The 27,547-nt window shown below is 38.9% G+C and overlaps 1 protein-coding gene across 2 annotated transcripts in view; it reads left to right on the top strand.

The window, feature by feature from the left end:
• Positions 1-27,547, top strand: part of Pappa2 (pappalysin 2) — a 248,725-nt gene that overhangs the window by 129,084 nt on the left and 92,094 nt on the right. For both annotated transcript variants that reach the window (XM_006496824.4, NM_001085376.3), the window contains 2 exons: positions 16,496-16,631; positions 16,821-17,028. In XM_006496824.4, coding sequence (XP_006496887.1) covers positions 16,496-16,631; positions 16,821-17,028 — 344 coding nt within the window. The remainder of the gene's footprint in view (positions 1-16,495; positions 16,632-16,820; positions 17,029-27,547) is intronic.

Genomic DNA, 27,547 nt, shown 5'->3' with positions numbered 1-27,547 from the left:
GCAGAGAATCAATGTGTTATATTTCTTTGCCAAGTCCCAAAGATAACTAGCTAGTTTTACCTTTGCTTGCCTTTTTCTTATGAGACCCCTTTCTCTTAGCTTACATGACTGAGGAAGCTAGCATTTTCTTATGATGGTGACTTTTCTATGGCTTGCTTATACAGATAACTATAGACCAGCTTCTGGCATTTACTCTTCACTTGTTTGGTGTGAACACCCCAAGAGTTCCTTTAGCATGAACTTTGGTTTTTGTTTTTTTTTGTTTTTTTTTTGTTTTTTTTTTATATTGGATCCTCTAGGACAGCAGTTCTCAACCTGTGGGTCGTGACACCTTTGGCAAATCTCTTATCTCCAAAAGTATTTCCATTACGATTCATGTCAGTAGCAAAATTATAGTTATGAAGTAGGAATGGAAATAACGTCATAGTCTGGGGATCACCACCACACGAGGAACTGTATTCAAGGGTCACAGCATTTGGGATGGTTGAGATGCACGGCTCTAGGAAGTCTTTTTCTTTCTGTCAAACCTCCGTTCCCTGTTTCTGGTGATGACTACAGTTTCCCTGACTTCCTCTACCTGCATGTCTGGTCTCCCGAGCCACCATTCTCAGAGCTGGTTACTCTCACAACCCCATTGTCCATTGCTCAGATCTTACTTGCAGTATTATCATTTTTCTTTGCTGCATTTTAATCTCCTCTGTTGGCAGATCCCCATGTATTCCTTTTTACTTGGGAGCAAGTTGAATGTGCAGCAACATGGGTGCTATTGTCACTTTAAGCCAAATCAAAGCTTCATTCTGTCTTATGGAAGAGAGAAGCCAGAGAGTGAAAGGAGAGAAGATCATGGAAGGAAAAGAGTTCCAGTCACTAAGAGCTTGCTGTAATCACGTTCCCATTTAAGTCATCTTGACATCAGCAAGGACGGGAATAGTTTACTGCTCACAATTCACACCCATTACTTGCAAGGAGATTGTTTTTTTGTTGTTGTTGCAAGATTGGCAGTGAAATGTTTATTCAGTTGCTATTGGTTTATTGTATCACTTTGATTTGAGTCATGTGGATGAGTCACTGGCTTTAGTTAAGCTAATTTTATGGCACTATTTGTAGATATGTGAACTATGCACCACTGGAGGTTGCCAGGGTATGTCTTTGAATTTCTCCATCTTTCTTATAAGTTATCTTTCTTAATGAAAAAGTGTGTCTTTTGGTAATCTCGAGGTATACCTATTTAATCCCTGTATATTCCCATTTTCTTTGAAGAACTTCTTCTTACAGTATACTTTAGAATACACAGATTAGAGCCACCTCAGTGTGCACTTGATAATGCCAATCCCTTAGTCACCTGAGCTGTTGTGTGTTGATGATCTCTTCTTTACACTCGCTGTCGTCTCTCTTCTGTCATAAGGAATGAAACCTTAACTGAACATCAGACACTGAGCACCTTGTAGAGATATTGGCTGACATTGTTTTCTTTTCAACATAAATCTATTGGGATATGCATTAAAAGATTTGAGAAATACTGCCCCAAGTAAAAGACTAGAGCCTCTGTTCTTATTTCTGTGAGCTCAGATCCATTTTTCAGTTGTTTTCCTTTGTTCTAAGACCACCACCCCCCTCCCCCCGCAAAGCTTGAACTGGGCCCTCTACCTTGAAAGTCTCCAACTTCCATGTTCTCAGTAACATGAGCCTGCCAAGGACCCCTCCTGAACTTGAGCCTCTCTCTGGCTAGTCTTTTCTTCATTTACTTTGCACTGCTTTGGATATTAAAAATATCTCAGAGACAATGCCAGGTTTTTTTTTTATTGTGATTTCTTTCCTTTTGAAATATCAAGCTCTTTTGTCCTGATGGACTTGCTTGTTTTCAAGCATCAACATCATCATGATCTTACCTAATTTTTATTTTTAAATATTTCTGCTAGAATGAATTTGTTTGACTGTAAGTTACTCAGTTATATCTATAAGCAGAAATCTCAACCTGAAATCTCAATTAGTCCCCAGTAGCTAGCTCTTGGATTCGAGCAAAATCACCAATCATAGCAAAAGTTACATTAGTGTATAAAGTATTTCTTTAAATATTGATTTCATGAATCTGTATGGTACCCAATAAGTTAGGAAGTGACTTTTGAAAATAAGCTACGTTAAACAAAACAGTTTCCAGGCAGTGCAGAATTTCTGGCCCTTTACTCTTTGTTTTAGGATAATTTAATCTTGATTTGATACACAGATATGATTTGTATGCAGTGAATCAGAGACAAATTTATTACACAAGTGAAAAACAACAGTACTGGAAAACATTAGTTTTAAAAACATATTTCCAAATTCTTTCATTCAGTCACATGCTACTTGCCAAAATAAAAGTTCTGTCTTTTTAGCCAATTGTACTGAGGTAGCATTCTCCTGCTGTTTTTTTTTTTTTTTTTTTTTTTTTTTTAATTCCAATCTTCAACCAATAGAACAAGAGAGGAAGAATTTTTAAACAGGTATATAGTACAAGTGTTTTATTATTTACAATGAAAAATCACATTTAAAGTCATCTATAGTCTACAAAATGCATATTCACATGCGTTTCATTGTCATCCTTACAAATCACTGTGAGTGACAAGAGAGGTATTTTCTATTTTACAGATGGAGAAAGCATCCAAGATTTGAAGTGCTTTTTCTACATCACCTAAGAATAAAGTGGTAACTGGGAAGCTCAGATTCCCGTGTCTTAACAATAATCACATGTGATGTTTTTTTTTTTCCTCTCTAAACTCCATTACTCATTCTATCAGCATTTATTTTGTACCTACAGCATACCACACCCAGAACTTACCACTGGGAATACTCAGGGCAGAGCAATCAAAGGAAGAAAGCAAAAGCACAAATGCATACGAAAGGGAAGGTGTCTTCTCTTGTTTTACTGCATTTGTTCTCAATTTTTGAAAGATCACATGCATATCAGTAAGTTTGAGTGAGAGGATCAATTCTGTTTTTTGTCAAACTCCCCATGCATTAGCAGGAGCCACAGAAGGCATTAATTCTTTAAGAAACTACTTTGAATATAAATGTGGAAACAAATGAAACCATCTGAGATACAGACACTCAATAACCAATTGTTTGGTTCCCAAGGAGTCAGTCACCATGTGCAAGATCATATATTCATGTTCCTTTCTATGGCTTTAAACTGTCTCCAGTTTGAAATGATCTCACTTGGGTTGGACTGGCTAGCAATCCTAACAGAAACCACAACATGTTCACAGTATTTTAAATACCAGGGCTCTCCACATCAGTTATGAATTATGAACTACTTGCCTGGAAATCCTTTCTGCACAAGCCTAAAGCCTGTTAACCATAATTTCTTTCTTTGCTTTGTTTGCTGTCAACCAGCTAAACATTGAACAGGAATCTCTGACAAGACATGCAATGTATATTTAATTGATGAGATTTCAGATGAGTATCCCTAACACCATGTGAAGAGGGAAAAACCCCAACACGTGTTGAAATATATTCTGTTCCTCATAGTATTTATTTTACACACTTCAAAACTGATTATTTTAAAATTCAGAGATGCTGAGCGTTTATATGATATAAGTAGTAAAAGCGTATATAGGATTAAGATTCAAATCCAGTTTATCTCAAAGGCTGTGGTCCTTCCTTTGCAAAACATGAGTTAAGAGACATTTTCTATGAAGAACCAGTTATAAAATATTTTAAGTTTATAGGACACACCACCCATATCAACAATGTTTAACATAGCTATTATAATAAAGTTAGAAACTATGTAAACTTATGTATGTAATTTGTACATTTAAAAACAGAACTTGGAATTTTACATACTTTTCATATTGTGTTTGTTTTCAGCTTTCTAAAAAATATATATATCTTAGACCACAGCCTTATGGAAATGGGCATTGGGTCAGTTTTGGCCTGTGGGCTGCACTGTGTTAGCCCCTGGTCTACATCATGTTTCTAGTTCCTACTGAAGCTATCTATAACTGTTTATCTTATTTCAGCAGGATGCTATTCAGGCTTTGTTACTTTGACAAAATGTCGGATGCAAACAGTGGAAGAAGGAGCTACTTTTGTTTTTTGATTAGGAAGATTTAGTCTGTTGTGGAGCCAAGGGATGGCGTGGTGGTAGAGCAGGACAGAGAGAGAACATCTGTGATACCGGCTTCTTCCTGTTTTGTCTCCTATACTTTCACTACCCAAGCACATGAGATGGTGACATTCAACTCCAGGGCAAGTGCTTTCTCCTCAGTCAGTCCTTGGTGGAAAGCTTCTCCCAGCTATATGCAATAGTCTGCTTCAATCTAAGTGTTTCTCAGTCAAAGAAGGTTGAGAACCAGCATTAAAAGTCTTACACACCATGACACAATGCACGTATGTGCTTGTATGTATGTATATGTTCATGTATATGCTCATGTATGTAAGTGTGCATGTGTGCTTATGTATGTGGAGGAGGTCATATATCTTCTGAAGTCACTCTTCACCTTTTTTCCTCTGATGTATCATCACTAATTAATCTGAGCTCACCAGTTCAGCCAGGATGCTGGCTGGCCAATGAACTCCTGTCTCTGTCTCCCCAGGGCTTGAATTACAGATGTGTGCTGCCACACCTGGCTTTTCCCAGGGGTGATGGGATCCAAGCTCAAGTCCTCGTGCTTGTGCAGCAAACATTTTAATGACTGAGTCATATCTCTCACCCCAACATCCACTTATTAAGTCTACCTAATAAACACTACTCTGTGTGAACAGTGTATTGCATTTTGGGAGAACGCGAACATAAATGGATAACCATTTTCAGCTTGACATTATGGACTTGAAATGTCCTGACTGATCATAGGAAAATAAATATGAGCTTTATCTTAAGCTGAATTTTTCTATTTATCTCATCTTCCATATTCCTTTATGTGCACACATTCACAACACACCCCTTTACTCTTTTTAGTTGTAACAGAATGCTTTTAGTGCAGGAATGCACCAGCCTTTTTATATATTTATAACTAACTGGTAGAAGGTTTATAGCTTTTCTTCTCTGTCGATGCCCCCTCCACATTGTCTCCCCAATAAACACATAGTTCTCCATGAAGACTTAAGTCAAATCATTTTCTTTATAAATCTGAGACTTTCATGGACTTTGCTCCAAAGTCCTAGCTATGACAGTCACACTTCTTCCTCTGTGCTCCCTTCTACAATAGTATCTGCACACATCATTGTTTTATTTCTATTTAAGTGTCTGTTTTTCTGTCCTATGACCTATATGGAGTTTGTGGGAAGAAGCCATGTGTGCTTGTGGACATATGTACCAGACAAAGCTTCCTTGTGCTGTTCAAAAATGTTTAATTATTGCACAAGTAAATGACTGGTGTTAGAACTTAGAATTTGGGGATACTTGTTATACTCAAGACAAGAGACAAAAGTGAATATAGAAGATTGTGACTAGACAAGAGAAGGTGGCAGAGGCCAAAAATTGAAGCAAGCACTTATTGCAAGGACTTTGAAAAGACAGACTGGCTAGAGTCTGAGTGAAAACCGCATTGATGATTTCCAATGGTATATGAAATCCCTAGCTATTCTTTGACTGGGCAGATGGATTCTCTACAAAGCAAGTTCCGAGATGGAATTCAGTATTCAGGAGATTTACTAAGGAGCGTCTGAGTACTCAGTTTCTGTGGGATGGCAGGGAAGGAAGAATGGGTAAAAGGGAAGCTGGCACCAGCAGTTATGTGTTCACAACATCCTGCCTGTGTTGTCACAAAGGACAGGCAGAGGTGAATGGAAAATACAGCTACAAAATGTTTGCATTTTCTCTGAGATAGTGAAATTCATGGAATGAAGGTGGGAACAAGTTGGAGATTCACATTAAACTCTTCACAGCAATCACAAACGTACACATATACACAAGTAGTAGTAGGATAAGTGTCAAAATTGAAGAATAAATAGAATAAAAATGACTTGATTCTCCAGCGAGAATGCAGAGAAAGAAAAACCAAGAAGAGACAAGATTTATCCAAGAGAAAACGAAACCCAAGATGATGGGTCCAAGTTCAATTAAATCATTTTCTATTAAGTAGAAATTGTTTCAGAGAGCCACGAAAATGCAGGTTGTAATTTTAAATTATATGCTGTTTACAAGCAATACCCTATAAATGTAAAGTCCTGGATATTGAAAATAAACAGGTGAAAAATGTGTACTATGAAAATCACAAGTATAAAATAATTATGTACTGTGATAGTATCTGATAGAACAGATTTCAAAATAAGGAACCAGAAAAAAATGGTAAATGATCAATTTATGAGAAAGACTGACAATATTGTTACAAAATAAAATACATAAATTATTTCCTAAAAATAAATAAATTGAGTTGATACAACTAATGTAGAAACTTCCAAAATAATTCATAACTATAGTTGAAAATTTCATCATCTGTCTTTTGATAATTTGTACAATAAGTAAGTAAAAACAAATCAGAAAAAATATATGAGGTTTCAAAGTGATTATCAAATATCTTTATCTAATTGATATTTATAGGTACACACTAAATTACTAAAAACTGTATATAGTATATTCACCAAACTAGAATACCATAAAGCAAGTCTCAATATATTTGGAATTAAAAATAATACAAAGTAGGATTATTACCTTATTAATACTAAACTAAGAGGGAACAAAAAGATACCTTTAAAGTTTCCAGTTTTTTTGCAATTAAATAGTATTACTAAATAATATGTAGGCCAGGAGACAGAAACAGGATGATTGTCATATTCTTGATCAGCCTGGACAACTTGGTGAAGTTTCAGGCTGGCTTAAGGGAGATTCTATCTCAATAAACCAAACCAGGCCAACCAACCAACCAACCAACCAACCAACCAACCAACCATTCCGCTCAAAATGTTTACTAATTTTCATCAGAAAGCCTTCTTTGACCTACACATTTTTTGAGTTTTGGTCTTTTAAAAATGATTTTAGTTCTTTGTTTGTTGGTTTGTTTGGTTGGTCTTATTGTCTTACTATAGTGAGGTGTAACATCCCTTTGTCCAATAACTGCTGATCATTTAGCATTCTTTTTCTCCTTAATTCAAAGTATAGATGAATTCACTCATTGCCCCGCTATGGTTGAAAGGATATTTTCTATTTTCTTATGTTAGGATTCTAGATCTGACTTTTAGACTTATCTTTCACAGACTTGGATTTTTTTTTGCATATAGATTCATAATACTTTTAAAGAAATACAGCATGCCAATTTCTCTAATAGCAGCCACTGAAGTGTTCATTCTTGCCTTGTTTGCTAGTGCGACACCCATTACGTACCAGCTCCTAGGGAATGCATGAGTCTGTTTCAAAGTCTCTATTGCACTTACTTGGCCCATCTTTCTGTTCATTACAAAAATTCACAGCTTGTATTGCTATGGATTTTACTGTGTAAACAAATTTGGCTGTAAATTGAAGTTCATTATTCATGAACATTTTGTTTCAATGTAATTTTAGAAATGTAACCTTGTGATTCTGTCTTTCTGAATCATCCTTTTTAAAAAATTTTTTATTAGGTATTTATTTCATTTACATTTCCAATGCTATCCCAAAAGTCCCCCACACCCTCCCCCACCCATTCCCCCACCCACCCACTCCAACTTCTTGGCCCTGGTGTTCCCCTGTACTGAGGCATATAAAGTTTGCACGACTTCTCTTTCCACTGATGGCCATCTTCTGATACATACGCAGCTAGAGACACGAGCTCGGGGGGGGGGGGGTGTTTACAAACTTAGAATACCCAAGATATAAGATACAATTTGTGAAACACATGAAACTCAAGAAGAATGAAGACCAAAGTGTGGATACTTTGCCCCTTCTTAGAATTGGGAACAAAACGCCCATGGAAGGAGTTACAGCGACAAAGTTTGAATCATCCTTTTGAATCAAGTAGACAACGTTTGAGATACCAAACCTATTTTTCCTTGAGGAGTGATCTTAGATATGGGTTATCTATGTCATTCTGAGTGTACTATTGGAGTTTATTGACATACTTTATATTTTTCCTTTTGTATTCAATTTGCTAACTCATAAAAATGGTAGTATTTTTTCCAACTTTTTTGTTTCTTTTTATGAAAGCTCTTGTGTAAACTAGGATTATACTTTCCTTCAAAATTCAACTAAATATGCCTTTTTAAAAAATCCACTCGGTTTAGGGCTTATTTGAGGAAGGAATTTTAATTGTCATTCGAAATTTTTTCAGTTTTAAAAATATGCCTTATGTTTTGATTTCGTTTCCAGCTTTGGATTACTTGGTGTTTTGAAAAATTACATTTTCGTTCTACATGGTTAGATGGAGTACTGATCCCTGTTCATAATGTAGTTCCATTGCTCTTACCCTCCTGGCTGTACTTACCATACCTTTGTGATACCTGTTTCCAACATTTCCTTTTACATGTGAGACTTGTCTACCCTACCGATGTCTTCAGGAGCGGTAGTCAGTCTCATTCACTTCCCTTTTATGTTTTTTTCTCTACTTCAATAATTTCTTCCTTTATTGCTATCATGTTTTTTTTTTTTTTTTTTTTTTTTGGTCTTGATTCTCTAGATTTGCACTGATGTCCTTTCTCCTCTCCTCTCCTCTCCTCTCCTCTCCTCTCCTCTCCTCTCCTCTCCTCTCCTCTCCTCTCCTCTCCTCTCCTCTCCTCTCCTCTCCTCTTTTCTTCTCTTCTTTCTATCCAATACATTCTTATCACAGTTTCCTCTTCCTCGACTCCTGCTAATCTTTCCCTTCCTGCTTCCCAAGATCCACTGTTCTTTAATTTTCCTTCAGAAAAGATCAGGTTTCCTAGGAATATCAACCAAACACAGCATAACAACCTGCAATAAAACTAGGTTCAAAACCTTATATCAAGACTGGATGGCCGGGCATGGTGGCACACGCCTTTAATCCCAGAATTTGGGAGGCAGAGGCAGGTTGATTTTTGAATTCAGTTTGAGGCCAAACTCATCTACAGAGTGAGTTCCAGGACAGCCAGAGCTATACAGAGAAACCCTGTCTCAAACAAAACAAAACAAAACAAAACAAAACAAAACAAAACAAAACAAAACCAACAAAAACAAAAAAGACTGGATGAAGCAACCCAGTAGGAGGAGAAGGGTTCCAAGAGCAGGCAAATGAGTCAAAGAGACCCCCATTCCCACTGTTAGGAGTCCCACAAAAACACTACAAAACAACCAGAACATGGCAGGGAATCTAGCACAGACCCATAGCCTCATGCAGGCTCCGTGATTGTCGCTTCACTTTCTGAGCCCCTATGAGCCCTGCTTAGTTGATTCTGTGGGTCTGTGGGCTATGAACTCAAATATGGTGTTTTGGTTTTGGGCTTTTGGGGGGGTTGTTTGTTTTTCCCACCTTCTGGCTCTTATAGTTCTTCCTTCCCTTCCTCCATGGAGTTATCTGCACTCCAAGGAGAGGGACCCAATGAAGACTTCCAGTTTGGGCTCTCTCTCTGCCTAATGTTTAACTGTGAGTCTCTGCATCTGCTCCCATCTGAGGCCTTTCTGATGATGATGGGTTAGTCACTGATTTATGAGCATTGCAGAATCTAATGTTCTTTCTTTAATCTTCCAATTCCTAGCTAAATGCTTGGCAAATTTATTTTTGGTGGTGAATAATTTTTCTATTATAATTACTACTTTAATTGTGTCCCATAGATCTTGATGTCTAGACCTCTGGTATCACTTGATTCCACACATTTTGTAAGACTTTTTGATTTGCTTTTGAAATCTTAGGTTTTTTTTTTTTTTTTTTTTTTACATAATTGTATTTGTTTATACCATTGATTTTTGAGAACATAACAACTTTTTATTGTGCCAGCTGGGATATTAATAGAGGGTGTCTTTTTTCTCCTCCCTTTGGCCCTATATTTTATTAGTAAGCCTTTAAATGACAAGTCTTTATTCATTTAGGAATTATGTGCCAGTCCGTAATAAGAATTTGTATTCTGCACGAGTTTGTCAAAAGTTATCTATTGTTCTTAGTTCTCTCTCTCTCTAGGCGCACAATAGCTACACAAAACTTTCATACTTCTCATGGTTTGTGTTCTCAACTGTTTGTTCTTTTTTCTCTTTGTTTTGTTTCACTTATAGGGCATATTTAGATTTCTGTTTGGAAAAGTTTTACTTTTAAATTACTGACGAGTAAAATTTGCATATAGTTGTAGAATACAACAGAGCTTTTTGATAATTTGTGAAACAGTTACCCCAGACAAGCCTTGTCAAGAATGTCTATGTTTCCAACACTGGGATATATATATATATATATATATATATATATATATATATATATATATATATAGAGAGAGAGAGAGAGAGAGAGAGAGAGAGAGAAAGAGAGAGAGCTCTTCTGTGAAATTTAGGTTTTAGATAAACAGCAACTGATATTTTACCATCAATATTTTCATGTTTTATTTGGCAATACTAAAACAAAAGTATTGTGTATCAGATATTCAAGTTAAATAGACATCTTATAGCTTGGTTGGTTGTTTTTTTTCTAAATCTTATAACTCTCCAGTTATTATTTTAATTAGTGAGATACTAATCACTTATTTAGAAATTATTTCAATCATCCTGGAAGCTGTCCACATTCCATAATTTTACTGAACAAAAAAAGTACACGTATGAAAGGCACTGAATGTTTTAATTAGAGTAAAGTTCATGGGATCCTATGTGTGACTATGTACTGGTGATCTGACTTTTAGTTTACCCTAGAAATACAGCAATTAGTCAGTAGATGCCTTAGCAATTAGAAGAACACATGCACTCCAATGAACGATATTGTTACTTTTATTGTTATTTTTAGCCCATCAAGTAACTTCATGTGAACTTGCCATCTCTCTAGGTGTCAGGTTTCTTTTCAAATTTCTTTTAAATGATGTATTTACATGATTCTTTACAACTTTGCACTTGCATGTGAACTTTTACAAGGAGAGAGATGAGCAAATAGGATGATGATTTAACGTCCTGAACTACTAACATTTAAGGGTAAGGACAGAGCCATCAATGGCTATCTTCGGAGCTTCATCCCATGAAGAATGCTGGTTATACCCATAAATCCTCTTTAAAATGTGGAATCTCAGTTCTGCTAACTGAGGAGTTGGTTTCTAGTGAGGTTCCTCTGCAGTTTGCATACATGTAGCACTTTGAAAATCACTGCTACAAAGTATTGTTATCTCAGCATTGAGTGAAATAGTTGATGCTCAAAATGATTCCAATCTCCTTCCAATTCAACAATCAGAAACAAGTAGAAACTCGCTAACAGGATTTTCTGCTTAATAGGATAGACAATTTTCTGAAGAACATTGGGATTACTTCTCTATGCATAATGGAAGTTTATAAAAAGTAATTGTCTTCAGAAGAAAAACTTTCAGTTGCTAGGGACATTAACATGTGTGGATTCCGGCATTATCATGACTTAGGAGTCATGCGAGAACAGAGATGACTAAGATTTTCATTTCCTTAAAAAGCTAACCTTGTACACTGAAAGGGAAATCCCACCTTCCAGGTTATCTCAGGGGCCAAAACTTTATTTCTCCTTTCTATTTGACTGTTACTAAGCTAGAATTTGGTTGCTTTTATATGGAAATATTTGCTTGTCCCAAACATGGCAACTTCACATACTCTAAGCATCTGAGGCATTGTTTCTAATGCAGAATGGACACTTGTACAGCTAGGTAATATTCTCTCAGTTCCCCTCACTTTTGCATTTGGTTTCCAAGAGAGGACCATCTCTAGCTCTACTCCATAAGGACTGTTTTTATCTGAATCCCATAACACTTTTCCTCATTTTCAAACATCCTCTTTGGTGGAATGTTCGCTGGTGTTCAGACTCTGAGAAAAAAAATGTACATGCATAAAGGTCACCAAGAACTATTGTTGCTGTTAGTGTGTAGGGGAGTAAAAGAACTAGGGTTAGTCTGTAGGTGTGGTACAAAAATAGTACCATAATTCTCTGAAAGCTGGGATGGCCCTTTAGAATAACTTCAATCCACTATTCAGTCTTATGAAAATGTTACTTGACATGGGCTTCCTGCCCCCTCTGCATCACACACCAAGAAAGTTAGCACGGCCCTGTATGAGAAGGTCACCAAAAGGGCAATTTCTGGAGAGAGCTCACTTTGTTCTGAGTGCCACAGTCATGAAAGAGGTGATGTGGGAGACACATCACAGCTGTGCTTACTACAGATGTGGTTCTGGCCCTTCCTGCTCCTCCCTTGAGGTCTCAGGAACTCTTCTAACAGACTCTTCATAGACTTGGCCTTGTCTATAATGAACTTGAGGAAATGATCTAGAAGGAAGTGACCAGTCACCTTGACTAGGTCCTAGCCTTTCTCACTGACTTGCCAAAGCCTACATTTTTAAAAGTCTAGCCATGAACTGTGGAAGCTCTGAAAGCAATCACACATAATGGTAAGTTGGTGTGATTCTTATAGAAAAGGCAGCATATACATTCACAGTGGCTCTGGACTTTATTTTACAGTACACAACAAAAGCAGGACATGGTCTTGATTCTGATCAGTACCAAGATAAACAGGAGCTGAGATGTGAGAAGAAAGCCTACTAGACTCAAAAGTCCTATCTTCATTTGGAGTTGCATTCTAAATCTGGAGACAATCTGGAAAACTCAGTGGGTAGAGTTTAGTCATCAAATAAGCTCCCTTCCTCCATTAGCTATCATGAAAAGAGACTTTGCAATTTGGAGTTAATCCCTTCCTTGTCAAAACTTTTGATGACAAGGCTATTAGATTGGCTCACCCGAAGTCATGAACATTTGGTAATTTTTCACCTATAAAAGCACACAGGATTTAGTCAAAATTAAAAGTAATTTTATTCTGAGTTTTGATGGTCATTTAAAAGAGCTTTTACTTGGGGAAAACCCTTGTTTCCAATACAACAATTAAATCTTAATGTATTAAGAATATAATCTTTAACATCTCCTGTAGGAATAAAAGCCTGCTGAGTTTGATGAGGACTCCAGCAAAACATGTCCTCATGCTGTACCAATAGCATGTTTTTCCTGACCTATGATATCCATTTTCCCCTCTGGAAAAGTGCCATGGAGGGATAAAAAGGAAATAGGGGTAGGAGAGAGCCAGGGATTAACCAAAAGCATTTTAAATATGATTATTTCTAAGTTTGTGGCATAGTTTCAGGGTCTATGATCCAGTGAACACCACAAAGGCTGACTTAAATGTTGAATCACTTGGCCTGAGTGCAGAGTGCATCCGTGCCCAGCAGGCAATCTGGAGATGGATTCTACACCTCAAATAGCTCAGCATTAAAGACATTCTGTACCAATCTTACTCTTTAGCAGTCAGAGATTGAGGTCCAACTTGGGAGTACATATACAGTCACTGAATAAGAAGCAGCTACATTTTCTATCTCTCTGTGTGGGTGTCTGTTTGTCTGTCTTTCCCTCTCATTAATATCTGCCTATATCTGTCACAAACCTGTCTCAGCTTTCTCTCTGTCATGCTCTACCCACCCATCTCTTCTCTCTTTCCTGTCACTCCCATCCATCTGTTTATCTATGTATTATTTATCTACTAACCTATATATCATTATCATATCTATCTGCACATATGCTGTATGGTCTATTTGCTCTGTTCTCTCTTTGTTCCAATGTTCTTTGTGACAAATTCTTTTGTTAAAGTGTCTTCAGATTTCAAAATTGTTTCTCCCTCTCTCCCTCTGTTCAAAAGTGAGTCTTGACTTCTCTTTACCTAAACCTAGACTGGTAATTAGTATATGTGGAGATTCAGACTGGTCTCTGCTACTGAGGTGCAAATAGTTCTGAGATAAAATGTTTCCTCTTTGTGCTTCTAGTTGCTGCTGAGGATTATACTCAGACTTTATTTGAAAATTAAACTGGCCTATCTTTCCTATTAAAGGAAATACACAAGATTCAGCAAACATACCTCATCCAATCTTGTTTCTCTACTTTGTGTAACCTAACAGTGTGCCCCCTATAAGTCTCACCTGTGGTTTTCCTGCTTGATCTGTGGCCTGGAAGTCCTGCTCTAACCTCTCCCTACAAATCACAACACAGAGATACTGACACAGAACAGACTAGAACTTTCACAGTAATTTGGTATTCAAACCAGAAGTCTATGTTGTCAAGAGACACAAAGTGCATTGGAAGGTTTGGGTGTGGATCCTCAGGACAGAAAAGCCCAAACCTATCATAAATCCTACCTCTGCTACCTTCTTTGGCATTTATGGAAGACTGAGCTGCCCTGTGTTTTACTGCAGCCAGCTTGATCTTCAGTTCTGAGGCCTTCTCTTTGGACTCTTAATTCTGGCTCAGGAAAAGAGCTGTCTCCCAGGCTCAGGTCTCTGCTGTGGTACATGGGAAGGAAGGGGCTATGGGGAGTTCCCAGGAGGCTTTGATGTCATTTGCTGCTGGGGTCAAGAGCTTTGAGCTAGACTCTGAGTGTGTTTTATGTCTAGCCCCTGGCCATCCAGGGATAGAAGACTTCATTTTAGAAGCTGTAAGCTATGGGCCTGGGTGTTTTTGAAGTTATGAAGGAATATTTATTACTTCAAAGAAGGGAAATGAAAAGAGAATGGGGGAGGCATTGTGTAAAGAGTGTGGTTGGACCTTCCCGCAAAGGTGGAAAGGACGAAGGGAGAGAGCTGTGCTGCCCTAACCACTGAAAATCATAAAATAACCCTAATTAAGCCAGTAGTTCAAATGAACACTATAAGCATGCTGCCAGGACTCAGGAAATCCCAGTCTGTGGACAAGAAAGAATTCTTGTTAAAATGGAAAACATGTTTTACTCTTTTAGCCACTTCAGAGGAGGTCTCTACCAATTAGGTGAGCAATGCTCTATACCGGAACTACATCATACTTAGAAGCCAAGAAAAAGCCACAATGGTCATCCCTGAAGACATGTTTACAAGTAACATTATACATACTGAACATGTTTTACACACACACACACACACACACACACACACACACACACACACACACGAGTGTCTAAGAAAAAGTGCTATTACAGAATCTGAATATATATATTCATTAATCTATATGCGATGGTTTATATATGCAATTAATAGAAAAGAGAGACCTTGAATTGGAAAAATAGCCAGGAGGGGTATATGAGAGTGTTTGGAGGGAGAAAAGAAAAGGAGGAATTGTAATTATAATATGATCTCGAAAATTAAAAGATATCCTTTTTTTTTTCTAATGCACAACGAACTTTGTAAGTTCCATATAAAAAGAATGGAATGTCTACATAGCAGAGGGAAAGTTTAGGTATAATTCTTAATAGAAATTAGAAGTGAAAGGCTATTAATGTACAGTCTTGCAGTCTGTCACCTCGGAATTTTTCTTGCTTCAGATTGACTTGTTTTCAAGCAAGGGGCAGGAATCTAATTTTGAGACACAAAGGAAACTACACAAGAAGTCTGTCAAGTTTTAAACCTCAGAGGCAACAGATTCTATAATAGCATCTTTCTTAGTCACTGCTTTATTGATGTAAGGTAATGGCATGACCAAGGCAACTGTTGTAAAAGAAAGCATTTAACTAGGAGCTTACTTAGAGTCTTAGAAGTTTAGTCCATTGTCCTCATGGTACAGGTCATGGTGGCATGCAGGCAAGGTGCTGGAGAAGTAGCTGAGAATTATGTTCTGATCTCCAGGTAGAGAGAGGGCAGGTAGGCAGGCCAGGGGGAGGGAGGGATGGGAAAGTGGAGCAGAGAATGTGGCTGGCACTCTGGTGACTAAGCATTCAAATGTATGAGCTTATGAGGCCATTCTTATTCAAACCCAAGCTTCTCTCCCAAATCATAGTTTCCTGGTAAAGGAGAAGTTCTGAGAAAGGGTATAGGAAGCAGAGAGAGGGAGAGGATAACTATGATATATGGTCTGATCTTCAGATAGATCAGAAGAAATTAGTTTGTTTACCTCGGTTGTGGCTTATTTGTAATCTTGTCTACTTCCTCCCTTTAATGTAGAAGGGGATTGATTAATATAGAGATGACTATTGTCTCTGCTAAAACCCTCTGGAGAAATTTAAAAAGATAACTCCAAGCCAGACATGGTATTTCTTTCCTATACTCCTAGTACTTGAAGGATAGAGGCAGGACAATCAGGAGTTCAAGATCATGCTTCAGTAAGTAGTGAATTTGCGCCCAGTCTGGTCTACATAAGACATTTTCTCAAAAACAAACAAACAAATAAACACATAAGCAAACAAAACCAAGTTGTAGTGAATAAAAGAACAGCACTAAGCAGTTTTGAGAAAGGATGCTCCACAGGTACTGGTGGTGTTCTTTCATCTCATCGAGCTCATCTTGATGCTTGCTGTCACCTTGGATCCCGCTGTGCTTACTCTATGGTGTTTTCCATTGCAAAGAACAAAGTTCTTACTTTCAAAGAACTACTCTAGAATTATAGAGATAAGATAGGCACATACCTTGCTTGTCTAGGGAAACAGTGGTTCATACTGTGTGTGTTCTTACTCCTAGGTGTGTTTCAATAGGCCAGGGGTTGCAGTGGCAATTTACATTTTCTTGGCATCGGATGGCGTGACCCCTGGGGAGCATCAGCAGGCAACAGTGACCCTTTACCTGATTGATGTCAGTGGAAGCAACCACTCTCTTGGTGAGTTGAGAATTATTTCTTTAACACCACTAGCAGCTATTCCAGTAGGCTCCGGAGTCAGTTTGGTATTGACATCTGAAAATGTTTGTGGTATTGTATATGACACATAACTATAAGGAGGATAAGCAGGTGCTGCCAGGTTCTAAGTGAATGGCTCAGAGTAGTATTCTTTACCTTATTTCTCCTCAGGAACCTATGGACTGTCGTGTCAACAAAATCCACTGGTTATCAATGTGAGCCATCATGTGAATGTCTACCCCCAACATACCTCCTCCATGCTGCTGAATTTTTCATCCCCACTGGTGGGCATCTCAGCAGTGGCTCTAAGGACATCCTCCCAGACCAGTTCTTCAGCTCCCAGTAACTGCATCCCAGAGCAAAATTATGAGGGAAAGAGGTACAGAGCTAGCTTTCCTCTCTTTTCTCCCAGTGCCCTTGTGACTACAATGTATTGCTATTATTTACGCTCATAGTGATATACAGTGGTTAATCACTAGCTGAAAGGATGGATTTAAGAACTATCAAAAAGTCCTGAGAACTAGGCAAAAACAATATATAGAAATCAAATTTGGGCTTTTAATATATTTTCTTCTTTCCTTAGTTGAGTATAATGTTTTTGTGAATATTTAACATCTTTACAAGGTTTTAATCGCTTTTTCACATATAAAGTCAATGACTTTAAAACAACATTGTTATTTAAACTGCCAAAAGTTTTGTGCCAAAAACTCAGTGTTCTCTTAGCAATCTATATTTATTTACTTGTTCCCACCTGGACAGTGTATGTATCAAATTTAAGAATTACTTTCTAAGGCATATCACATGATCACAAGACCACATATGGACATTGGAAATTTATCAGCTACATGTGCCTTTCGGAGGACATTCATGATTGTCATCATCTAGACATATAAGGATCCCTGGATTCTTAGCAGCAGTTAGAAGAAGGGTTATACTTTAAAATATTCCTGAACCTAGTTTTGGAAGTGGGGAACACTTTAAATTAAACAATCTGTGCTGCAGGTAGGATAGAATGGTTCTTTCAGTGATCTAATAGATCAACGGAACCAAAGAATAACAGAAACATTTCCTCAGAGAACAAGGTGAGTCCACTTGCTAGGTGATCCAGAACCTAATCACAAAAGCTAGTGTTGTAAGCAACGTTCCATCATGTACCTGAGTGCCACCACATCCATTTTATCCAGGTATATTAGAAACCTTTGCTAAGAGTGATGCAGAGTACATAATACTAGTAGAATATATTGGCTTTCTACTGATCTATAGCAAACCATACCAAAATGTAGTGATTCAACATCTTGATATGACATGGTTTCTGAGGGTGATAAATCTAGATGCAGCTCAGAGATCTGCCATAAGCTTAGGCTCACTTTTGAGGGTGTGATTGAGCTGTTGACCAAAGTGATTCAAAGGAAGTTGGGGAATTCGCTTTTAAGTCTGTCACTGTGACAACTGGTAGCCTCAGATAAGCTACAGGCAATAGATATGAGCAGTGGGCTATCACATGTAAGTATGACTCAGTTTAATCCATGTAAAACTCTCCACAAAGTGTTTGAGTGTATTAGATATGGTAGCTATTGAGCCAACAGAAGAAGAGGTCCCAGGGATGATGGATACTTGAGACATCTCCCAAGAGGGAAGCCCCAGTCATTTTCATAACCTAATAGTAGGAATGGCTATTGACTACTTCTGAAATGTTTGATGCAATAGTCAGAGTCAATGAGTCTACCCATGATTTTATATAAAAACACAGACCCCTGCAGAAATCTGAGAGACCATCTACTATATGTAGTGGTTGTGGTTTGTGTTAATTGTTCAGTAACTAGATGCCGGATATTGTGCTAAGTGTCAGAAAGCAGAACAGAGTGAGAGACAATGTAGATATTGGGAATTTTATCATTAGCTAATTCATCTACGGCTTTTATACCTTCTTAGAAGATAATTCAGATCTTCACACTAAATGCACACTATTAAAATGTCATAGTCTTTCATAATTATCACCTAGACCTCAAGTATTTTCAAGCTATTTTCCATATTGCCTCTATGTCTGGCCTTAAGCCACACGGCATTTCTTTCACGTCCTCGAATCATGTGTTCTCAATGAGTCTGTGCACATAATGTTCCTACTCTTTTGACTGTCGCCCAGTCCTTGCCATTTCAAACTGCATCATCAGGACTCCTATCTGTCAAGCTTCTTCACTCTTTTCTTAGGTCAATTGTACCAAAGTGGTATTGATACCACTTTGTACACTGTGTGGTATTGATTTCTTTAATACATGTTCATTCACATTGAATTCTGGGCTCCCTGTAGTGGAAATCCTACTCAGTATTTGTTAGTGCCTAGCAGGGAACCTGACACATAGTAGGTATAAATTTATGTTGCATGGCAGTTGTTTTTAATGCTCTCTGGAGCAGAACTGAACAAGAAAACAACAAAGAAAAGTAGAAGTCCCAGCCTCGGTAAACACAGAATTGCCCTCTGCATCATAGCTGCGAAAGTTCAAGAAGGAAGCTAATTAATTGTGATCCCTGCTGCTGGTTCTTCATGTATTTTCATGTGGCACTGTGAGAAAAACAAGTTTTATATGCGTGCATGCAAGCCAGTGGAAATAGGATCTGATTCTCCAGTTTACACTGAGTACATCTGGAATGCATAAACATTTCCAAACCACATGTGACTGACAGGAGCCATGAAAATTGGCTTTTTCTTTCTCAGCCAGCAGATCAGTACAATATAGTACATTTTTATACACAGGACACATAAGGAGTCTCATGTATTTTTCTCATGAATATATTTCAAATGTGAATTCTTATGCACTTACAAAATAGAAGTCTTTGGTGGCAATATCACATCAATCATTGTTGTATGTGTAAACACCTTATAAAACGAAACTCTCAGATTCTATATATCGTGAAAAAGAAATTTCTGGCTACTTCCTTAGGCCTTATGACCCAATTCCATTAAAATTATGTAGATAAATGGAGAGTTGGCATATACCTGGTGATATAAGCTATGTTATCCATTTTGTATTTAACTATTAATGAGCATCTCTCCTAAAATTGTATAACTTGTTTTCTAACTTGATTGATTCATAGAATCTCAGCTGAAAGCCAAAAGTGCTACATTTGGCTCAATGGTGACATTAGTATTTTTTCTTTGTCCAAAGTAATTTTTCCTTGCATTCCACTGAAATTCTAACAATACAGAAAAAAAAAAAGCCAAAACAAAACAACAACCAAAAACAAAAAAAAAAAAAAACAAAAAAACAAAAAAACAAAAAAACAAAAAAACAAAAACCAAACCAAACCAAAACAAAACAAAACATGAAATGCTGATAAAAAGGAAACTCAAATGTTGCCCTGAAAATGCAAATCAAAACAACCCTGAGATTCCACCTCACACCAGTCAGAATGGCTAAGATCAAAAATTCAGGTGACAGCAGATGCTGGCGTGGATGTGGAGAAAGAGGAACACTCCTCCATTGTTGGTGGGATTGCAGGCTTGTACAACCACTCTGGAAATCAGTCTGGCGGTTCCTCAGAAAATTGGACATAGTACTACCGGAGGATCCAGCAATACCTCTCCTGGGCATATATCCAGAAGATGCCCCAACTGGTAAGAAGGACACATGCTCCACTATGTTCATAGCAGCCTTATTTATAATAGCCAGAAGCTGGAAAGAACCCAGATGCCCCTCAACAGAGGAATGGATACAGAAAATGTGGTACATCTACACAATGGAGTACTACTCAGCTATTAAAAAGAATGAATTTATGAAATTCCTAGCCAAATGGATGGACCTGGAGGGCATCATCCTGAGTGAGGTAACACATTCACAAAGGAACTCACACAATATGTACTCACTGATAAGTGGATATTAGCCCCAAACCTAGGATACCCAAGATATAAGATACAATTTGCTAAACACATGAAACTCAAGAAGAATGAAGACTGAAGTGTGGACACTATGCCCCTCCTTAGAATTGGGAACAAAACACCCATGGAAGGAGTTACAAAGACAAAGTTTGGAGCTGAGATGAAAGGATGGACCATGTAGAGACTGCCATATCCAGGGATCCACCCCATAATCAGCATCCAAACGCTGACACCATTGCATATACTAGCAAGATTTTATCGAAAGGACCCAGATGTAGCTGTCTCTTGTGAGACTATGCCGGGGCCTAGCAAACACAGAAGTGGATGCTCATAGTCAGCTAATGGATGGATCACAGGGCTCCCAATGGAGGAGCTAGAGAAAGTAGCCAAGGAGCTAAAGGGATCTGCAACCCTATAGGTGGAACAACATTATGAACTAACCAGTACCCCGGAGCTCTTGACTCTAGCTGCATATGTATCAAAAGATGGCCTAGTCGGCCATCACTGGAAAGAAAGGCCCATTGGACACGCAAACTTTATATGCCCCAGTACAGGGGAACGCCAGGGCCAAAAAGGGGGAGTGGGTGGGTAGGGGAGTTGGGGTGGGTGGGTATGGGGGACTTTTGGTATAGCATTGGAAATGTAAATGAGGTAAATACCTAATAAAAATGGGAAAAAAATGTTGCCCTGAAAGTCTGGTTGTAAGAAGTATAGTGGAGTTTAATTAAGAAACATCATTTGAAGGCAAGTCATATTCTTGTTATAGTCTTAAAGAATCAACAAGAGGGTGGGTGTAGGACGGAGTTTACCTGGTATAGTGCTGGTCTGTCATCAATGAGACTAAGTTTTATTCCTCACACTGTATATAAAGGGCATGGTAACATAAGCCTGTAAGCCCAGCTGAGGGAAGGTAGAAGCAGAAGGGTCATCAATATCATTGTCAGCTACACAGCAAGTTCAAGGCCACCCTGGGCTACATGAGGATCTCTTTCCTCTCCTCTCCTCTCCTCTCCTCTCCTCTCCTCTCCTCTCCTCTCCTCTCCTCTCCTCTCCTCTCCTCTCCTCTCCTCTCCTCTCCTCTCCTCTCCTCTCCTCTCCTCTCCTCCCCTCCCCTCCCCTCCCCTCCCCTCCCCTCCCCTCCCCTCCCCTCCCCTCCCCTCCCCTCCCCTCCCCTCCCCTCCCCTTCCTTCCCCTCCTCTCCTCTCCTCCCCCCCTCTCAATTAAGGAATATGGACCATTTTGGACTCTTTTTCTAGGTGAGCAGTATTATTTATTTAGATAAGAGGTCAAGGTCATAGACAAAGCTGGGAGAAGACCCCAAAATTTTAGGGGTACAATATGGCATACATACAATGAAGGGTTATAGCATTGGGAACAACATTTTAGGATTAAAAAGAAAGAAGAAAGGAAAGACAGAAAAAAAGATGTGAGGGAGTAGAGAGGGAGAACTTGTTGGCTTTGATAATCTCTTAGTCTCATTCACCTTATGATGGCTGCCCAGTTTCTGACTCTTTCAGCTTACTCTACTGATCAGGAACCCATACATCTGGCCATTAACAGTCAATAAGTACGCAGACATTTCGTATCCTCACACTCTTTCTTTCTCTCTTTACTGTAGAGAAAAGGTCCAGTTAACTTGTTACATGCATGAGAATCAGATGGCCCCAAAAGTCGTAGGACCATGCCAATGACTTTGGGAAACAAAACTATGTTTTTGTTGTTAGGGGGATTTGGCATTGGCATGCTGGCTATGCAAATAGATTAAAATGTTAAAGATTAGGACTTTGGAAATTTATAAGGTAAAAATCAGGAGAATTTATCGATAAACAGGAATTGTTGTTGAGCAGGGTACTTCTTCTACAACAGGGCATTCATTCTTCTAGAAACATGATTCAGTAGAAAAATTGACTACAACTCCTTTGATCATGATTGATTACATATCCACAGGTTCCCCAAGGTTGAATCTCTGGAGATAAAACATAGCATTCCATTTCCAAGGACATGGGTTGATGTTGATGATAGCATTGAAAGTCCTGACTGTTTGTCTCCCTTCAACTTGCCCAAGTGTCTCTGTTTGTCCTACATTGGGTGAGAAATTAGTACAAACCTTCAAGACAACAGTCCTTCTTTCTGTTTATCCATGACTTTCCAGCAGGGTTAGCACTCTCTAATTTGATGTTTTATAATTAGGTGTGTGGCTTATTCTAAGCGTTTGGTCTTTGTTAAGCTTCTACCTCCTGCCAAACCTTTTGCTTCTTCTGTGTTTGTCTTTGAAGTCTACTTTGTCTGGAATTAAAATTTCCGTTCCTGTTTTCATTTTGTTTGCATTTGTTTGATAAATATTTGTCTCTTTTTCATTTTCAACCTTTCTTTATCTCCACTGCCAATAAGCCCAGGGCCCATTGCTTCACTGCATTGTTTACAAAGACAGTAGTGGTACCATGTCAAAACATGCCAAGTTCTGTTCTGAAAAATCATCGTCTAAACTTTAAGCATCTAGTAGCCTTTAGGGTGCTATAGAATTTTTGTCTTTAGACCATTCACCCCCAGCATGCAAAGGCTGCAGCCAACAACTCAGTGCATCCACATACTCTGATGATTTTGTCTACCTGATATTTTGAGCTGAGTTGGGACAGTGTTGATGAGAATGATGGGCGGAGAACAGCTCTCTTATTAATAGACAGCAGTGATCAGTTACCTGGTCTTTAAAGTAGGGCTTGTAAGAAAGAAAGGATGACTTGTTTAACTATTTTAACCTTTTCTGGTTTCTTTCATATGTTTTTGTAGTGCTTGGAATTGAACTAGAGCCTAGATCATGCTAAGCAAGTGTCTGCTACTCAGCTATATCCTTAGCTCTCTTTACTTCTTTCAGTAGGAGGAAAACACAAAAGAAAGAAGAAATGTCTGTCTCTTTCCTTTAGTATAGTTCTTATCCAGACCTACCTTAAAAGCAACAACAACAAATACAACAACAACCACAACAATCACCAAGAAGTATATGCTCTGACTGCCAATGGTATTTCCAAATTTAATTCTACTTCATTCTTTAACCAAGAGGAAGTCTCTGGTGATTCTAGTTTTGGTTTGTGATATGAATCAGATGTTCACATTTTCCTGTACTGTTGATATTTCAGTAGGAATATGATACAATGCTTAATAGAATCTTGACATGTAACGTAAAGAGATATAGAGTTTGTTGGAGGACATGATGACACCATGTTGGAGCATCCTACATGGAAGCTGTCTTAGTCAGGGTTTCTATTCCTGCACAAACATCATGACCAAGAAGCAAGTTGGGGAGGAAAGGGTTTATTCGGCTTACATTTCCATACTGCTGTTGATCACCAAAGGATGCAGGACTGGAACTCAAGCAGGTCAGAAAGCAGGAGCTGATGCAGAGGCCATGGAGGGATGTTCTTTACTGGCTTGCCTCTCCTGGCTTGCTCAGCCTGCTCTCTTATAGAACCCAAGACTACCAGTCCAGAGATGGTCCCACCCACAAGGGGCCTTTCTCCCTTGATCACTAATTGAGAAAATGCCTTACAGTTGGATCTCATGGAGGCATTTCCTCAACTGAAGCTCCTTTCTCTGTGATAACCCCAGCTGTGTCAAGTTGACACAAAATTAGCCAGTACAATTGACCCCTTGTCAACTTGACACACAAACAAATCACTAGTAAGCCTCAACCCTTACATTCTTATTCATCCCCAAGATTTAAATAACTTTAAAAGTCCCACAGTCTTTACATATTCTTAAAATTTCAATTTCTTTAAAATAGCCATCTCTTTTAAAATCCAAAGTCTTTTTACAATTAAAAGTCTCTTAACTGTGGGCTCCACTAAAACAGTTTCTTCCTTCGAGAGGGAAAATATCAGGGCACAGCCACAATCAAAAGCAAAAGTCAATCTCCAACCGTCCAATGTCTGGGATCCAACTTACAATCTTCTGGGCTCCTCCAAGGGCTTGGGTCACTTCTCCAGCCATGCCCTTTGTAGCACACGCGTCATCCTCTAGGCTCCAGATGCCTGTACTCCACTGCTGCTGCTGCTCTTGGTGGTCATCTCATGGTACTGGCATCTCCAAAACACTGCATGACCCCTTCAGTCCTGGGCCATCAATTGCAACTGAGGCTGGACTTTCACCAATGGCCTTCCATGGCCTCTCACAGTGCCAAGCCTCAGCTGCTCTGCTCAACTCCTTCATGCCTTCAAAACCAGTACCACCTGGGTGACCCTTATACATTACCAAGTCCAGCCACAGCACAAGGTACAACTTTGGCTATATCTGGAACACAGCCACTGTGCTCTCAGAAAACACTTCCCAGAAGATGTCACCTCAATGATGCTGGTCTCTTCTTAATCACTGCTAATTTCTTAACTCCAGCTAACCAGCATCAATAGTCCCAGTAATGCAAAGTTTTTGCTTTAGTAGTTCTGGTATCTTGTTAATCACAGCTGATTCTTCAGCCCCAGCTAACCAGAACTACAGAATCTTCACAATCAAAACAGCAATGGCCCTGAAAAGTCTTTAATTTTCCCTCTGAAATTTCACAAACCAGACCTCCATCTTCTGCAGTGTTCTCAACATTATCTTCCAAGCTCCTACACAACATCTGACAGAGCTTTTAACAACGGGTGGATCTTCAAGCCCAAAGTTCCAAAGTCCTTCCACAGTCCTCCCCAAAACATGGTCAGGTTGTCACAGGAATACCCCACTCTGCTGGTACCAATTTGTCTTAGTCAGGGTTTCTATTCCTGCACAAACATCATGACCAAGAAGCAAGTTGGGGAGGAAAGGGTTTATTCGGCTTACATTTCCATACTGCTGTTGATCACCAAAGGATGCAGGACTGGAACTCAAGCAGGTCAGAAAGCAGGAGCTGATGCAGAGGCCATGGAGGGATGTTCTTTACTGGCTTGCCTCTCCTGGCTTGCTCAGCCTGCTCTCTTATAGAACCCAAGACTACCAGTCCAGAGATGGTCCCACCCACAAGGGGCCTTTCTCCCTTGATCACTAATTGAGAAAATGCCTTACAGTTGGATCTCATGGAGGCATTTCCTCAACTGAAGCTCCTTTCTCTGTGATAACCCCAGCTGTGTCAAGTTGACACAAAATTAGCCAGTACAGAAGCTATCCCCTCTTTCTCTATCTTTATGTTTTCTCATTCTCCTCTTAGAAGGTACAGTGGTTAAACCTCTTCATTCTTCTGGATATGTCTACTTTTATTGCTGGAACTGTAAAGTCACATCTGGTTTTTAAAAAATATTTATCTTTTGCCAGTTAGCACCATGTTTTCTGAACATGCAAGGAAGGAGCTTCTTCTGAGTTCAATGTACCCTCTTTGGTTGTTGTGACTTGTCTAGTCCCATGTGCCTAGGATTCCTACATACAGCATCCACTTTGGTCCCCAAAATGCTGGGTTTTGGTTGACATTTTATCACAGTGAAGGCTTGCTTTCCTATGATACTGTTTCATACCACAGAGAATATATTAGTTATTGTGGATTGCTGTGATAAAAACACCATGAGCAAGGCAACTTAAGAAAGGAGTGTTTTTATTTTGTCTTATGGCTCCAGGGGGATAAGAGTCTATGATGGTGTACCAGAAGAATGGCAGTTATTACCAGTCATGGCAACAAGAATAGGGTCCTGGGAGCTCATATCTTGATCAATAAGCGTGAAATAAGAAAACAAACTACAGGTGGTATGAGTCTTTAAACACTCAAAGCCCACCTCCAGTAACATACTCTCTCCCACATGGCCACACCTCCTTAATCTCCCAAAGCAGTGTCACCAACAGGGGACCAAGTGTTCCAATGTATGAACCTATGTGGGATAGTTTCATTCAGACCACCACACTGTATTTCTGTTATCAAGGTACTCAGCATGGCATTGGAGCCTAGGAGAACAACCAAACCAATCACTAAATTGAATCGTCAGAATTGTCAGTCTGTCTCCTACTGTTATTACTGGTACCATTCTGTGTTGGGTAGGGTCCAGACAGGAGACAGTGATTAAAATAGGGAGATTAACATAGTTACTAACTCCTGGGGTATAAAGAAAACTCTGGGTAAATGGAACAATCATTGTTTTGACTGGTGGCAGAATAGTCAAGGAAGGAACAAGTGTGGGAAATGGTACCCATTCAAACGAGATTTGTATGTCATGGCAGAATCTAGAGATGGTGTATAATGGATTTAAAGAAGCTGGCTAAAATTCTACATGATGAGTCTAAACACCAGGAACTCCTACATGCCATAAGTATTGGAGAGGGTAGCTTGTTACCAAACTGCAAACTGAGGACTTACTAAGACTCATTGGAAAGATATCATCAAGATTCTTTTGAAATTCTAAAAGGTAACCCCTGAGAAATGACAAATCCTGATGGGGTGCACCCACTGGGGACCATGGAATGTTGTAGGGAAGCTAGCTGAGGTGTACAGAGCCCTGTGAGGTGAGCACTCTGCACTGTGCCCCACATGGCTCCCCACTGAGTACACTGGCATAAGAGAGAGGCTCTCACATAGTAGGGAAGAGGTAAGTTACTATGTTGTGTGCTCTCTACTGAGGAAAACACCATGGTATGCTTGCTAGCAAAAGAGAATTTTCAGTTTGTCCAGGTCTGCTATTACAAAGTAGGGCAATACGAGAAGCATGGGTTATCAAATGAGCAGTGGCACAGTAGTAGTTGGCAAGGTACCAAGAATAACATCTCTCTATCTTTCATATTGACATAAAATTTCCTTTAACTTGCTGGCTTCAATATGATGACCATTTTCAATGGAGCTTCCAAATACCTTGAGCTAAGTAGAAATGGGTGTTTCAAATTTTTGATGGCTTCAGTGTAAGTTCAAGGTGAATATAAAGGGATTAAACTTCATTAACTCATTTTGTATTTAAAGTACACATTTTGAGTGAGATAGAAAGCAAATAATAAATACTGACAAAAAATGATAGGGGGCAGTAAGATTTCTCTCATCCTATCACTTATCAAGACCAAGTATTCTCATGTAAAATTGAATCAG

Source organism: Mus musculus, chromosome 1 (assembly GCF_000001635.26).
Source record: "Mus musculus strain C57BL/6J chromosome 1, GRCm38.p6 C57BL/6J".
Lineage (NCBI taxonomy): Eukaryota > Metazoa > Chordata > Mammalia > Rodentia > Muridae > Mus > Mus musculus.
Note: the sequence above shows the minus strand (reverse complement) of the source record. Positions and strands in the feature narration are given on the sequence as shown.